This window comes from Callithrix jacchus, chromosome 8 (genome assembly GCF_049354715.1).
Source record: "Callithrix jacchus isolate 240 chromosome 8, calJac240_pri, whole genome shotgun sequence".
NCBI lineage: Eukaryota > Metazoa > Chordata > Mammalia > Primates > Cebidae > Callithrix > Callithrix jacchus.
The window spans coordinates 84,308,299-84,323,839 of record NC_133509.1 but is presented as its reverse complement, the minus strand read 5'-3'; the positions used below and the strand labels follow the sequence as shown (position 1 = coordinate 84,323,839).

The 15,541-nt window shown below is 39.9% G+C and overlaps 1 protein-coding gene across 5 annotated transcripts in view; it reads left to right on the top strand.

The window, feature by feature from the left end:
- NEMF (nuclear export mediator factor) overlaps nucleotides 1-15,541 on the top strand; it is a 69,225-nt gene that overhangs the window by 51,199 nt on the left and 2,485 nt on the right. For 3 of the 5 annotated variants that reach the window (XM_002753876.7, XM_035260447.3, XM_054239913.2), the window contains exons 24-32: nucleotides 347-389; nucleotides 518-567; nucleotides 3,458-3,611; nucleotides 10,026-10,103; nucleotides 10,260-10,457; nucleotides 13,729-13,761; nucleotides 15,102-15,202; nucleotides 15,287-15,330; nucleotides 15,418-15,497. In XM_002753876.7, the coding sequence (XP_002753922.3) occupies nucleotides 347-389; nucleotides 518-567; nucleotides 3,458-3,611; nucleotides 10,026-10,103; nucleotides 10,260-10,457; nucleotides 13,729-13,761; nucleotides 15,102-15,202; nucleotides 15,287-15,330; nucleotides 15,418-15,497 (781 nt within the window). Of the gene's footprint in view, nucleotides 1-346; nucleotides 390-517; nucleotides 568-3,457; nucleotides 3,612-4,123; nucleotides 4,213-10,025; nucleotides 10,104-10,259; nucleotides 10,458-13,728; nucleotides 13,762-15,101; nucleotides 15,203-15,286; nucleotides 15,331-15,417; nucleotides 15,498-15,541 lie in introns of all 5 variants that reach the window. The other 2 variants (XR_013521196.1, XM_054239912.2) reach the window with 2 other exon arrangements.

Genomic DNA, 15,541 nt, shown 5'->3' with positions numbered 1-15,541 from the left:
TATTTCGTCTTAGGGTGTGTCCTGGGGAAGTTACTTCGTGTTTAAGCTTCAGTTTCCTTCTTGGTGAAAACAGAAAGCGTATTCCTTTCATAGGATTTGGTGAAGGTTTTATGCATGTATACCGTCTGATAGTGCCTGACACAGTAAATTTTCAATGCATGTCTCCTATTTAAAAATGTACATGGAAGTGTGAAGAGAGGAGCAATTTGATTGTATGTTTTTCTAACTTTACAAATCTGAAAATTTGTTGGATTGTCAATATTTAAGAATATGATATAGGAATGTTTTGGGACTTTGTACATGAATGCTTTTTACAGGCTTATAGAGACTCCCTTCTGTTTCATAGGTCCCTCCAGAAGTTGGCTTCAAAAGAGGAATCTTCTAATTCTGTAAGCTGTTTTCACAATTTTATGAAGAATATCCTATTCTCAATGGATACTTTTCTACTTTTTAATTTTACTTTTAAAAAAATTAATAGCAGTGTTGTTTGCATTTGCCTGCTATTTTGTTTTAACAGAGTGACAGTAAATCACAGAGCCGGAGACATTTGTCAGCCAAGGAAAGAAGGTAAACACATCTGTGTTATCTAACTAAAAAGCATGTTTTTTTTTTAATTGACAGCTTAGCTATCACAGATTACGTAGCTGTTTAAAGACTTCCTTCAGTAAATTTACCAAGATTTACCACACATTTTTAGTTTTTAATACTAAGCTCTAATACATTTTTCTGTTTAAGGGCCCTAATCTGTCACTATAATCAGTGAAATAGATCTAGTAGAGTAGTCCTCACTTAACATTTTTTTTCTTTTTTTCTTTCTTTTTTAAGACAGGGTCTCATTCTGTTGCCCTGGCTGGAATGCAGTGGGACAGTCATGACTCACTACAGCCTCAAACTCCCAGGCTCGGGCAGTCTCCTGCTTCAGCCTCCCGAGTAGCTGGTACTGCAGGCGCGTGCCACTACAAAAATTTTTATATTTTTTTGTAGAGCTGGGGTTTCATCATGCTGCCCAGGCTGATCTTGAACTCCTCAGCTCAAGTGATCCTCCCACGTTGGCTGCTCAAAGTGGTGGGATTACAGGCATAAGCCGTCATGCCTGGCTTAACATTTTCAATAGGTTCTTGGAAACTTGGACTTTAAGGGAAACAATGTGTAATGAAACCAATTTTGCCATGGGCTAATTGATATAAACAAGAGTTAAGTTCCTCCGGCATATTTTTGGTCACAGAACCATCACCAAACTTCTAAATAAAGACCAAAAACCCTTCTAATATTAAACATTGAAGTAAATATAAACTATACGTACATTTAAGAAAGTTTAATAAAAGCAAACAAGATAATTGTTTACCCAATTTTTGGTGAATCAGTGAGTGATGGCAGTTGTAGTGGTAGTGGATTAAATCAAGGACTGTTTGCAAAGTAAAAGTTATAGATGACCTCCTATCACCTTGAGGTTCAAAAACAATAACAAATATGGCAGATTCATTAAAAACACTTTCATACTACATTGTTTATTATGCATTTGTAGGACTATTGTTTACTTTATGAATTTTTGACTGTCATTTATATAAATTCATTCATTTGTTTTTCAACTGCTTATTCCTGTTAAGGATCATTGGTGGCCAGAGCCTATCCTGGCAGATCAAGGCAAAAGGCCAGAACCAACCCTGAACAGGAGGTCATTCCATTGCAGGGCACGCACACCTGCACTCACTCATGCTGGGATAATTTAGAAATCATCTGGCATGAAAAATGCCGGTTAACCTAACATATGCGTTTTGGGATGGGAGAGAAAACCTGAGTACCTGGTGAAAACCCACAGACATGGGGAGAATATGTAAATTCTGCACAGACAGTGGCCATAGCCAGGAATCAGTTTTGTTCTTTTTTTTTTTTTTTTAATTTTTTGTTCAGTTTTGTTCTTATCAAAGTTATAATAAAATGATGTTGAATGAAATGACGGTATTTGAGGACTTGCTGTAATAAGACCTTTTATTATATAAACATGTACAAAAATGATTGCAGCGTATTACATAGACTGGTTCTAGGATAATATTGGCAGGAATAAATAGGAGTATCTGAAATTAGGAAAGGTGTTTTTTTTAGACAAGAGTCTTGCTCTGTCACCCAGGCTGGAGTGCAATCTCATGATCTCAGCTCACTGCAAACTCTGCCTCCTGGGTTCAAGTGACTCTCCTGCCTCAGCCTCCCAAGTAGCTGGGACTATAGCCATGTATCACCACACTGGGCTAATTTTTTATATTTTTAGTAGAAATGGGTTTCACTGTGTTAGCCAGGATGGTCTTGATCCTATGACCTTGTGATCCGCCCACCTCGGCCTCCTAAAGTTTGGAGTCCTGGATTCAGGAAGTAGTCATAAATATGCAAATGATGTCTGAAAGTGATAAAGTAGTTCAAGAGTAAGAGACTGCTGTGAGTTCAGGTGTTTGGGGAAATAACATCAGAAGTACACCTTGAAAGATATGTTAGCAGTTACATAAACAAAGGAGGAGACTCCAAGGAGAATTAGCATTAACAAAAGGGAGTGCTTCTTTGGGGTAACATGCATATTGCTTTAGAGAAATGATAAATAGACTGAGTTGGAAGGAAGACAAGTTTATTAAATGGTAGATGATATGATTGGAGAAGTAAAATCTTCTTTTGGACTAAAAGTGGAGTCCTTAAAAGCTAAGCGTTTTGGACTCTACCCTTTAAAGTGATATGAAGAGAATGTGACATAGGCAAACAATTAAGGAAGATTAATATAGAAGTTAATGGCCAGATGTGGTGGCTCATGCCTGTAATTCCAGCACTTTGGGAGGGCTAAGGTGAATGGATTACATGAGATAAGGAGTTTGAGACCAGCCTGACCAACCTGGTGAAACCCCATTATCTACTAAAAATACAAAATAAACTGGGTGTGGTGGCACAAGCTCCGTCTTGTTCAGATTATGTAGATTCTGGAGGAAGTATGGGTGGGATGTAATGACAACCTGGACTAAGGTGTTGGCATTGGGAAAAGAAAGAAAAATATCACAGTAATAAAACTGACCCTTTCTTCTTAATCTATGTAATTTTTAATTCATTTAGTCAACCAGCCAGTCAACAAATGTTTTATTGAATGCCTAAGACCTGCCAAGACTATGTTGATACAAAGACTACCCATCCCAGTGTGGGGCCATCAAGGTATTCAGGGGCTAAATGTGCCTAGTAAGTAAGGATGAGTCAGGTGACAATATGTTGACCTTGGATGATGGAAAGAAAAATTCATGAGAGAAGAAAAATTTGTATCTTTCTCCTATATGATGATTTTGAGCATCTTCGTATACGGTGACGGTCAGGTTAAGCAGAACCATGATTGTTTATGTATTATATATGTGCCCCTTCCCATATAACTTTTTTTGGGCACTAAGAATTTGAAATTGTAAGAATGAGATGTTTTGGTATCATTTTTATTCAGGGAAATGAAAAAGAAAAAACTTCCAAGTGACTCAGGAGATTTAGAAGTGATAGAGGGAAAGGACAAAGAAAAAGAAATTACTGTACACGTTGAAACTCATCAGAACACAAGCAAAAATGTTACAGCTGTGCAGCCAATGAAACGAGGACAAAAGGTAAACTTCAGAATGATTTATATGGTTCACAGTTAAGTTGTGAGGTTCCTTTTAAATGTTTTAAAGTTGAAGTGAAATAGGAAATGTAAGCCAAAAAATAATCCTGTGTGATTTCCTTTGAGTAAAAATTAATTGAGTAAATACAGCATTTAGGGAACATAGAGATCACCATTAAACGTTCTTTAGACTTTTAAGATCATCTGCCCAGAAACTCTCATTTTATCTCAAAGAGAAATAGTAGATTACTATTTGTCAAAGTCACCCTGCTAGTTAAGTTGCAGAGCTGATATTTTTCCGCACGTCCTCCCCTCCCCCAACTCCCCTAAGATGGAGTCTTGCTCTGTGGCTCATGCCAGAATGCAGTGGCGCAGTCAAGGCTCACTGCAGCAGCCTTAACTCCTGGCCTCAAGTGATTTCCCCTCTCAGTCTTCCAAGTAGCTGAGACCATACCGGTGTGTGCTATTAAAAAATTAACTAATAAAAAATTAGCTAAATTTTTAAATTTTTTGTAGAGATGGGATCTATATTGTCCAGGCTGGTCTCAAACTCCCAGACTCAAGTGATCTTCCTGCCTCACCCTCCCAAAGTGCTGGAACAAGAGGTGTGTTAGCCATCATATCTGGTTGCAATATAATACACTCTGCAAAATGCTGTAGCAGTGGGCGCAGTGACTCATGGCTGTTTCTAAGATTTTATCATCGTGGGATGTTTCCTGTGAGTTGGAGGACACTTTTTTGCAAATTTTGTTTGTTTGTTTGTAATCCCAGCACTTTGGGAGGCCAAGGTGGGTGGATCACTTGAGGCCGGGGGTTCAACACCAGTCTAGCCAACATGGTAAAACCCCATCTCTACTAAAAGTACAAAAATCAACTAGGCATAGTGGTACATGCCTGTAGTCCCAGCTACTCAGGTGGCTGAGGCAGAAGAGTTGCTTGAACCCAGAAGGCAAAGGTTGCAGTGAGTCAAGATCACGCCACTGTGCTCCAGCCTGGGTGACATGGTGAGACTCTGTCTCAAAAAAAAAAATTGCTGTAGCAGTACAAAAATCAGGGGATTATGGGCTAATTTATCGATGTACCTCTTTTAAAATTTAATTGTCTTTGCAAACTTTTTTTTTTTTTTTTTAGCAATAGGGTCTTGCTGTGTTGCCCAGGCTGTAGTATAGTGGCTGTTTACAGGCGTGTTTGTAGCATACTACAGCTTTGAACTCCTGGGCTCACACAGAGCTCCTACCACAGTCTCCCAGATAGCTGGGACCACAAGTCCATGCCACCACACTTGGCTATAATCTTTATAAAAATGTTTTGTGATCTTCCCTTCATCCATAGAGGTCAGATTTTCCTAATTTTTTTTCCAGTGAGCTGCAAATAAATGGACATGTGTATAAGGAAGGGAAGACTCAACATAATAAAAATATAAATTCTCCTCATATATAAATTCAACGTGACTTTAATCAGAATTGAGATTTTAATGCTTGATAAAATAATTCTAAAGTTATTTTAAAAGGAGTAAATGCTTGAGAATAGCTAAGGAAATGAGGGATTTCCCTATGAGGTAGTAAAATATTTAATGTTAGAATTTTTGCAACAGTATGTTATTAACATGGGAATAGCTAGACAGAAAAGTGAGACAATAAAATCTAGACACTGGATCACTACTGATACTTAACATTTTAGTATGTGATAAAATTACAGATCATTTAAGAAGATATGAAATATTCAAAATGATGGCTACCATGTGAAAACAGTAGTGGAGAAAGAAAAGAACCATCAATAAAATTAAAAAACAAATGGCAAATCTGAAAAAAAAAAGTGATGAAAGAAATGCCATGTAAACCCGGGTTTTTTTTTTTTACTCATCAAATTAATAGGTACCACGTTGTCAGTCATTCAGTAAATGTTTGAGTGTACAACATGGGAATTCCCATCAAAAGTTGTAACAGCACTTCTTTTGACTCAGCAATTCCTCCTTTTTTCTTTCCTTTTCTTTTTCTTTTTTTTTCTTCTGAGACGGAGTCTCGTGCTCTTGCCAGGCTGGAGTGTCGTGGCGAGATCTCGGCTCACGGCAGCTTCCGCCTCCTTGGTTCAAGCAATTCTCCTGCCTCAGCTTTCCGAGTAGCTGGGACTACTGGTGCGTGTAACCACGCCCGGCTAATTTTTTGTATTTTTAGTAGAGACAGATTTCACTGTCTTCTGTGTTAGTCTTCTGACCTTGTGGTATGCCTGTCTCAGCCTCCCAAAGCACAGGGATTACAGCCATGAGCCACGCGCCTGGCCATCCCACCTATTTTTAAAACTTTCATTTCCTAATTGTTAGTTGCTGGTACATGGGAAGACAGCTTTCATGTTAATCTACTAATGGGCAATTTTATAGAGCACTTGCTAATTTTAATACTTCATCTGTAGGCAGTCATATTGTCTGCAAATTACAGCTTTTCTTCTAGTAGTCCTAATATCTTTTTATTTTCCCCTTGTTTTTTGCAGTGACTGAAAAGCAAAACTATAGTGTTTCATGGAAGTAGTAATAGTGTGATTCTTTGTTAATTCCATTAAAGGAACTGTTTCTAGGATTTTATCATTGTGGGATGTTTCCTGTGAGTTGGAGGACACTTTTTTGCAAATTTTGTTTGTTTGTTTGTGACTGAGTCTCACTCTGTCACCCAGGCTGGAGTGCAATGGCGCAATCTTGGCTCACTGACTGCAATCTCCTCCTTCCGGGTTGCAGTGCTGTAGCAGTACTGTTTTGTGATCTGAGTCTGTTTTGTGTTTTGAGTAGCTGGAATTATAGGCGCTCACCACCACACCTGGCTAATTTTTGTATTTTTAGTAGAGATGGGTTTTACCATGTTGACTGGGCTGGTCTCAAACTCCTGACCTCAAGTGATGTGCCTGCCTCGGCCTCCCAAAGTGCTGGGATTACAGCCATGAGCCACCATGCCCAGCCTGAAAGTTATTTTTAATAATGATGAGTTAAATGTTACTGAATGGTTTTTCTGTATCTATTACATTCTCTCTTTTTTTTTTTTTTTTTTTTTGAGACAAGGTCTCACTCTGTTGTCCAGGCTGGAATTCAGTGGTATGGTTATGGCCCACTGCAGCCTCAATCTCCTGGGCCTAAACAATCTTTTTCTACCCCAGCTTCCCAAACAGCTGGGATCACAGGCTTGTGCCACCATGCCTGACTAATTTTTATTTTTATTATTTTGTAGAGATGGGGTCTTGCTATTTGCCCAGGCTGGTCTTTAACTCCTAGGGTCAAATTATCCTCCCACTTTGGCCTCTGAAAGTGCTAGAATTACAGGCATGAGCCACCATGCCCAGCCTATTGCATTTTTTTCTTGATTAATCAGTCAATATGGTATATTCCTTAAGAAAAATCTATTAATTGTCCTCTAATTTCTCATACTTTTTCTGCCTGGTTTTTGTGTCTACATTATACCACTTTCATAAACTAAGTTTAGGACCTTTTCCTCCTTTTCTGCTCTCTAGAACTTTGTATGAAATGAAGATTGTGGCCAGGCACAGTGGCTCATGCCTGTAATCCCAGCACTTTAGGAGGCTGAAACCTCAGGGTGGATCACTTGAGGTCAGGAGTTTGAGACCAGCCTGGCCAACATGGTGAAACCCGTCTGTACTAAAAATACAAAAATTAGCCGGGTGTGGTGGCTTGCGCCTATAGGTCCCAGCTTCTCATGAGGGTGAGGAAGGAGAATGGCTTGAGCCTGGGAGGCAGAGGTTGCAGTGAGCCGAGGTTACACACTGCACTCCTGCCTGGGCAACAGAGCAATACTGTCAAGAAAAAAATGGAGGTTGTTCCTTGAAGCTGGATAGCATTTGCTTATAAAACTAGACCTAATGTTCTGGGTTGTATGAGTTTTTTTTTTTTTTTTTTTTTTAATTTTAGACTGGGCCTCACTTTGTTGCCCAGGCTGGGATGTAGTGTCGCAATCTTGGCTCTCTGCAGCCTTGACCTCCTGGGCTCCAGCGATCCTTCCTCCTCAGCTTCCCTTGTAGCTGGGACCACAAAGTGTGCTACCATGCCCAGCTATTGTGAGGAGGTTTTTAAGTACGAATTTTAGTTTCTTTAATGCGTTTAGGTTTATTCAGGCTTTCTGGGATTTTTTTTTTTTTTTTTTTTTTTTTGAGACAAAGTTTCGCTCTTGTTACCCAGGCTGGAGTGCAATGGCGCGATCTCGGCTCACCTCAACCTCTGCCTCCTGGGTTCAGGCAATTCTCCTGCCTCAGCCTCCCGAGTAGCTGGGATTACAGGCACGTGCCACCATGCCCAGATCATTTTTTTGTATTTTTAGTAGAGACAGTGTTTCACCATGTTGACCAGGATGGTCTTGATCTCTTGACCTCGTGATCCACCCGCCTCAGCCTCCCAAAGTGCTGAGATTACAGGCTTGAGCCACCGCACCCGGCCTCAAAGTTATATTTTCTAAGAAATTCTGTTCTCATCAGGTTTTCCGTTTCTCAGTCTAGTTTATTGGTAACAATATTAATTTTTTCTCAATTTTTTTGAGGTACAGTGTACGTAATAGTAAAATGCATAGATCTTAAGTTTTTGGCTCAGTGAATTTTCATAAGCACCCACATCTGTGAAACCACCACCCAGATCCAGATTCTTGGAATCTTTCCAACATCCCAGAAGGCTCATACTTGCCACTTTCTAAGAATATCCCTACATGACTTTTTTGTTTTTTGAGACAGAGTTTCACTCGTTTCCCAGGCTGGAGTGTAATAGCACGATCTTGGCTCACTGCAACCTCTGTCTCCTGGGTTCAAGTGATTCTCATGCCTCAGCCTCCCAAGTAGCTGGAATTCCAGGCATGCACCACCAGCCTGGCTAATTTTTTTTGTATTTTTGGTAGAGACAGGGGTTTCACCATACTAGTTAGGCTGGTCTTGAACTCCTGACCTCCGGTTATCCACCTGGCTGACCTCCTAAAGTGTTTAGATTACAGGCGTGAGCCACTGTGCCCGGCCCCCACATAACTTTTGGTTCCACAAGTATGCATTTCTGTTTATATACCTGTGAGTGGAGTTTGCTGGGTTGTGGCATACATGTTATGTTTGGCTTTATTAGATAGTGCCAATCAGTTTTCCAGAGTACTTGTATCAATTTCCCACCAAGCAGTATGTGAGAGTTCCAGTTCCTCCCCATCCTTAGTAACACTTGATATTGTCTGGTTTTCTTTTTTCAGTCATTGAAGTGTGATACATCTGATACCTCATTTGGCTTTTATTTCATCTCCTTGATGACTAATGATATTGAACACTTTCTCATGTTTAGTAGATCTTTGTATATCCTCTTTTGAAGTGATTATTTAAAAAATTGGTTTGTCCTATCTTTCTAGTTGATGTCTAAAAGTTCTCTGTAATCCTGAATACAAGTCCTTTCTTGGATATATGTATTGTAAGTGCTTTTCACACTTTGGAGCTTGCTTCGTTTCACTTTTGTAATAATGTTTTTTGATAAGTGGCATGTTTACATTCTAATTAAGTCTGATTTATCAATCCTTTCTCTTATGGTGTTTGTGTCCTGTTTAAAGACAACTTTTTTTTAAAATTTGAGACGGAGTCTCTCCCTATCCCCCATGCTGGAGTACAATGGCATGATCTTGGCTCACTGCAACCTTTGCCTCCTCCTGCTTCAGCCTCCCATGTAGCTGGGATTACAGGCACCTGTCACCACACCCAGATAATTTTTGTATTTTTAGTAGAGACAGGGTTTCACCATGTTGGCCAGACTGGTCTCGAGCTTCTGACCCCATGATCCACCCGCCTCAGCCTCCCAAATTATTGGGATTACCAGCTGTACCCAGCCAAGAAGTCTTTACAACTTTAGAAATGTGTTATTTGGGTCCCAGCTAATACAGTTAATCAAGACAAAAATCTCTAGGAGTGGAGCCTAGATGTTTATAGTTTAAAACCCTTAGAGTGTTTTGGGTATGTAATCAGGGTAAAGAATCCTTGGTTTATTTAATAAAATTTAGAGTCTTGAAAGCCTCTAGAATAAGTGCCTAGCCTAGCTTTGCTGCTTTATTTCCTTTTCTTCCTCTGTGTGTACCCCAACTCCAGCCAAATGTGATGACTTGCTGTTACTGATTACTATTCTCTTCCTTTTTAGACTGGCTTTTCCAGTACTGTTTTATTTCTTCCTCACAGCTCTTTATGTTGTGTTAATTTATCCTTACTTCTCTGTGTATCTCCTCTCCACCCTATTGTAAATTCCTTGAGGACAAGGACTTAAGTTATCCATCTTTGTAGCCTTCATATTGTTTAGTATAATGTTGCCTTATTCTGTAAGCATTTTTGATAGAGAATATGAAGTAGCACCTTTTCTTTGCAAGTGTTTGTTGACAATTTTGTACTGCTGAATTTTTCCAACAAAAATCTTCTGATTTTCTAGAGTAAAATGAAAAAAATGAAGGAAAAATACAAAGACCAGGATGAAGAAGACCGTGAACTTATCATGAAATTGCTGGGGGTAAATAACATCTAAAAACATTTCTTCTTTTGCTTTTCAAATGGGCATCTAGTCCACTGCTTAGCATATGACAGGCATTCAATACATTCTTATTAAACTATTGACAGTATTGAAAATACTGACAGCACTGAATGATGTTTCCTTTATGAATTAAAGTCTGCAGGTTCAAACAAAGACGAAAAAGGGAAGAAGGGGAAGAAAGGAAAAACAAAGGATGAACCTGTGAAGAAACAGCCCCAGAAACTCAGAGGTGGAGAAAGGGTCTCTGACAACATTAAGAAAGAAAGTCCATTTCTTGAGGTTATTACTCATGAGTTACAAGACTTTACTGTAGATGATCCACATGATGACAAGGTAAGGCTATTATACATGTGGGCTTCTGCTTCTGAATTAGGGTGATTAACCATCCTGGGGATCCCAGGACATGGGACTTTGAGTTCTAAAACCAAGACAAGTGGTAACTCTATTCTTAATGGAATGTCATCTCAAAAATACAGCCTGAAAGACTAAAATTGCAGTATCTTATCTAAGCATGATAATGATAATATTGATAGCTGATAAAAATTTTGTTACAAGCTTTTAGGTAGTAATCAGTTTTATGGAGAGGCTTTGATTCTGATGGGAACTGAATTAAAATAAGACAGAATTGGGATTGTCTTGAAGATGAGTAGAAAATAAATTTTCACTTTCTCTCAGCTTTTCTATAGGAATCTATGCTATATTGTCTTACATAATGTTGAAAATGGGTACACTGTTTAAGAGCCAAGTACTCTGGTTATAAAACCAGTAAGAAGTTCGTATTTTTCCAGCTAAGATGATTGATTGTTTTATTAACAATACAGCAATCCAGCCTTCAGTATATCGTCTTACATGAACGTGTACATCTTCTTGAAATTTTTTTTTCTTTTTGAGACAGTCTTGCTTCTTTGTCCAGGCTAGAGTGCAATGGTGCAATCTCAGCTCACTGCAACCTCTACCTCCCAGGTTCGAGCAATTCTTCTGCCTCAGCCTCCCAAGTAGCTGGGATTACAGGCCTGTGTCAGCACACCCAGCTAATTTTTTTCGTATTTTTAGTAGAGATGGGGTTTTGCCATGTTGGCCAAGCTGGTCTTGAACTCCCGACCTCAGGTGATTCGCCCACCTCAGCCTCCCGAAGTGCCGGATTACAACTATGAGCCACGATGCCTGGTGAATTTTTTTTTTTTTTAAAGGCACTCTGTCCCTCAGGCTGGCGTGCAGGGGCACAATCTGGGCTCACTGCAACCTCTGCCTCCTGGATTCAAGTGATTTTTCTGCCTCAGCCTTCCAAGTAGCTGAGATTACAGGCATGAACCATCACGCCTGGCTAATTTTTGTATATTTAGTAGAGATGGGATTTCACCATGTTGGCTAGGCTGGTCTTCAACTCCTGATCTCAGGTGATAGACCTGCCTTGGCCTCCCAAAGTGTTGGGATTATAGGCGTGAGCCACCATGCCCAGCCTATTTTTTAATAACTTGGTTTAAAATGGAGAATGAATCAAAAATTTTTACTTTCATCACCAGCATTTCTTTTTTTCTTTTTTTTTTTTGAGACAGAGTCTTGCTCTGTCGCCAGGCTGGAGTGCAGTGGTGCAATCTCAGCTCATTGCAACCTCCACCCTCCCGGGTTCAATTGATTCTCCTGCTTTGGCCTCCTGAGTAGCTGGGACTACAGGCACACCACCCCTGGCTAATTTTTGTATGTTTAGTAGAGACAGGGTTTCACCATGTTGGCCAGGATGGTCTCAATCTCTTGACCTTGTGATCTGCTGGTCTCAGCCTCCCAAAGTGCTGGGATTATAGACATGAGCCACTGCGCTCTGCCTGTCACCAGTATTTTTTTATGTAGTTAAAACTTGAGTTATAATTGTGTGCTAAGTTTAGTGCAGGTAATACTTACAGGGATTCCGTATTACTATTTTGTTTTTTTTCCCTGCTGAACAGTGTTGTTGTTTAGTAATACTAAAACTCATTTTGGGTCTTAAAATTTTTACGCTATTCTTATATTCTGTAAATCTTAGACTCATAGTTACTCACTAGAGGTGTTAATTATTAATACTCTTTCATAAGTAGGTGCTATGGTCTAAATGTTGGTATCCCCTGAGAATTCATATATGGGAACCCAACTACCCAATATCTTAGTATTAAGAGGTTGGGCCATTAGGAAGCTACTAAGTCATGACGGCTCTTCTGTCATGAATGAGATAAGTACCCTTTTGCCGTGTGAGGACACCGCAATAAAGTGCCATCTTTTTTTTTTGAGACGGAGTCTTGCTCTGTCACCCAGGCTGGAATGCAGTGGCGCCATCTCCGCTCACTGCAAGCTCCGCCTCCCAGGTTCAATTAATTCTTCTGCCTCCCAAGTAGCTGGACTACAGGCGTGCTACCACATCTGGCTGATTTTTTTATTTTTAGTAGAGACAAGGTTTCATCATATTGGCAAGGCTGGTCTCAAACTCCTGACCTTGTGATCCACCTGCCTCGGCCTCCCAAATTGCTGGGATTACAGGTGTGAGCCAATCCACCTGGCCGGTGCCTTCTTTAAGATGGGGTCTCCCTGTGTTGCCCAGACTGGTCTTGAACTCCTGGGCTCAAGGGATCTTCCCCTCTCAGCCTCCCAAAGTGCTGGGATTACAGGTGTGAGCCACCACACCTAGCCTAAGGTACCATCTTTGAGGCAAGCCCTGGTCAGACATTGAATCTGCTGGTGTCTTGATGCTGGACTTCCCAGTCTCCAGAACTGTAAGAAGTAAAACTTCTGTTTATAAATTACACAGTCTAAGGTATTTTGTTACAGTAGTCTGAACAGACCGAGATAAAATAGATTTTTCTTATGTAAGCAAACAAAATGAAGCATATTTTATGGGATATGGGAAAAATTTATCCAAAACTGTTGAATAGATATTTAAAAATAAAAGTTCTGGCCGGGCATGGTGGCTCATGCTTGTAATCCCAACACTTTATGAGACTGAGATGGGTGGATCACAAGGTCAGGAGTTTTGAGACCAGCCTGACCAACATGGTGAAACCCCCATCTCTACTAAAAGTACAAAAATTAGCCGGGCGTGGTGGCATGTTCTGTGATCCCAGTTATTCGGGAGGCTCCGGCAGGAGAATCACTTGAACCCGGGAAGTGGAGATTGCTGTAAGCTGAGATCATACCACTGCCCTCCAGCCTGGGTGACAGACTGAGACTCTGTCTCAAGAAAAAAAAAAAAAAAGTTCTTTTGACCAGAATTCTCCATTTGCTTTTCTCCTGGCAAACATATCAACCTTAGTTGTCACTTTAAATTGTCCCTGTAACTTTTGCTGCTTTACCATATACTTTATGTGAAAGTTTGGGTTCCCTTCTCCTCTACTTCAGAGAACTACCCTTCTTCTCTTGAACAACAGTACTTTAAGTAATAAACAGACACACATAAAGACACATACGAATCCACTTCAGAGTCTTAGGACACTGAAGACTATAACCTTGAGGCCCGCATCCTGTGGGTCCGAAATGACAGTCTGGGTATGTCACTGTTTCTTTCTCCTTATGGCTTAATGGTGTGGCATTTCATTTTACATTATAGCTGAAATTTTTTATTTTTATATGTTCGGAACAGGAAGAGCAAGATCTGGATCAACAGGGAAGTGAGGTATGATTTTATATTGGAGTTCCTACTGCAACACTGCGATTACACCTGGTTCCCAGAATGTTTGAAACACAACTTACTAAAACTTAAGACAAGACTGTAGGCTATGAAGTCAAACTTTTTGGGTCTTAATCCCAACTCTGCTATATATAACTATGTAAACTTGGAACAGTATTCTTTGTGCCTCAGTTTCCTCATCTGAAGAAGGGGGATAATGTCCCTACCCAGGAGAGGGTTGTTTTGATAACTAATATATGTAAAAGGCATTTAGAAAAATTTATGGCACATAGGAAACACTCAAATATCAAGTATAGTTCAGCACCAAGCATTGTCCTAAATCTAAGTTTACTCATATTGTTAAATAAATGGGGGCAGTCTCACAGGCAGCACAGCAAATAAGAACTCTACGATGTCCTGGGATTTCTCCTTAATAATGGGTAAGAGGAAAAGCCCAGGGTTTCTCAACTTTGGCACTATTAACGTTTGGGGTTGGTTAATTCTTTGTTGTGAGGTCTGTCCCATTCATTATAAAATCGTAGTGACATCCTTGGCCTTTACCCACTAGATGCCAGTGCAGCCCCTACCTCTTCCTTTTCATCCCTCATGATAGTTTGGTGTCAACCAAAACTATCTCCAGACATTGGCCAATGTCTTCTGAGGGGCAGAATCTTCCTAGGTCAAGAAGCAGTGGTGTAGCCATATAGTAATGATGATATATTACTGTATCATTTTAATCCATAGTTTTCTGCAACTCAGGCAATATCCAACAGTTCCCCCCACCCTTTTGAGACAGGGTCTCTGTCACCCAGGGTGGTGTCACCCAGTGCAGTGGCAGGATCATGGCCCTCCACAGCCTCTACCTCCTCGGCTCAAGTCACCCTCCTACCTCGGCCTCCCTAGTAGCTGGGACTACAGGAACCCACCACTATGCCCAGCTAACTTGTGTATTTTTTGTAGAGACAGGTTCCTCCATGTTTCACAGGCTTGTCTTGAACTTCTAGGCTCAAGCGATCCACTGCCTCAGACTTCCAGAGTGTTAGGATTACAGGCATGAGCCACTGATCCTGGGCTGCCTTTCTCTTAAATATAACTATAGGTGGTGTTTTGAAAATTATTCTCATTACTTATTATGCTAGGCAAAAATTAAGTAGTAAAGAATATGTGTAAACATCGGTCTTCAATTGTTTGGAACTACAAAGCAGCGTTTACTGCTGTTGCAACTTAGATGGTATGTGTATCAGAAAAAGGTAAATATGTTGAGATATTAATTCAGCAGTGTTTTAGCATTTTTTTAAAAAGTGTTATAAACTGCTTTTGTAATTGTTTTTATTTGCCCTTTATAGGAAAACCTGTTTGATTCTTTGACAGGCCAGCCACATCCTGAAGATGTACTATTGTTTGCCATTCCAATATGTGCCCCTTACACCACCATGACAAACTACAAGTATGTTACCATTAGCTGACAGAATGGCTTTCATGAATTGTTTTGTAATGTTTTTTTAGTAACACATATATTTCCTTTTTAAAGATACAAAGTGAAACTTACTCCTGGAGTGCAGAAAAAGGGAAAAGGTATTTAAATTTTTTTTGAATTATGATTTTAAACAGTTCAGTGACTTAACAGAATTAGATTATTCTTACTCTTTTTTGTATTTACAGCTGCAAAAACAGCCTTGAATAGTTTCATGCATTTCAAAGAAGCAACAGCAAGAGAAAAAGACTTATTCCGCAGCGTAAAGGTAAAGTTCTCCTTCAGAAAAGGAAAATGGAGACTGACAGTACA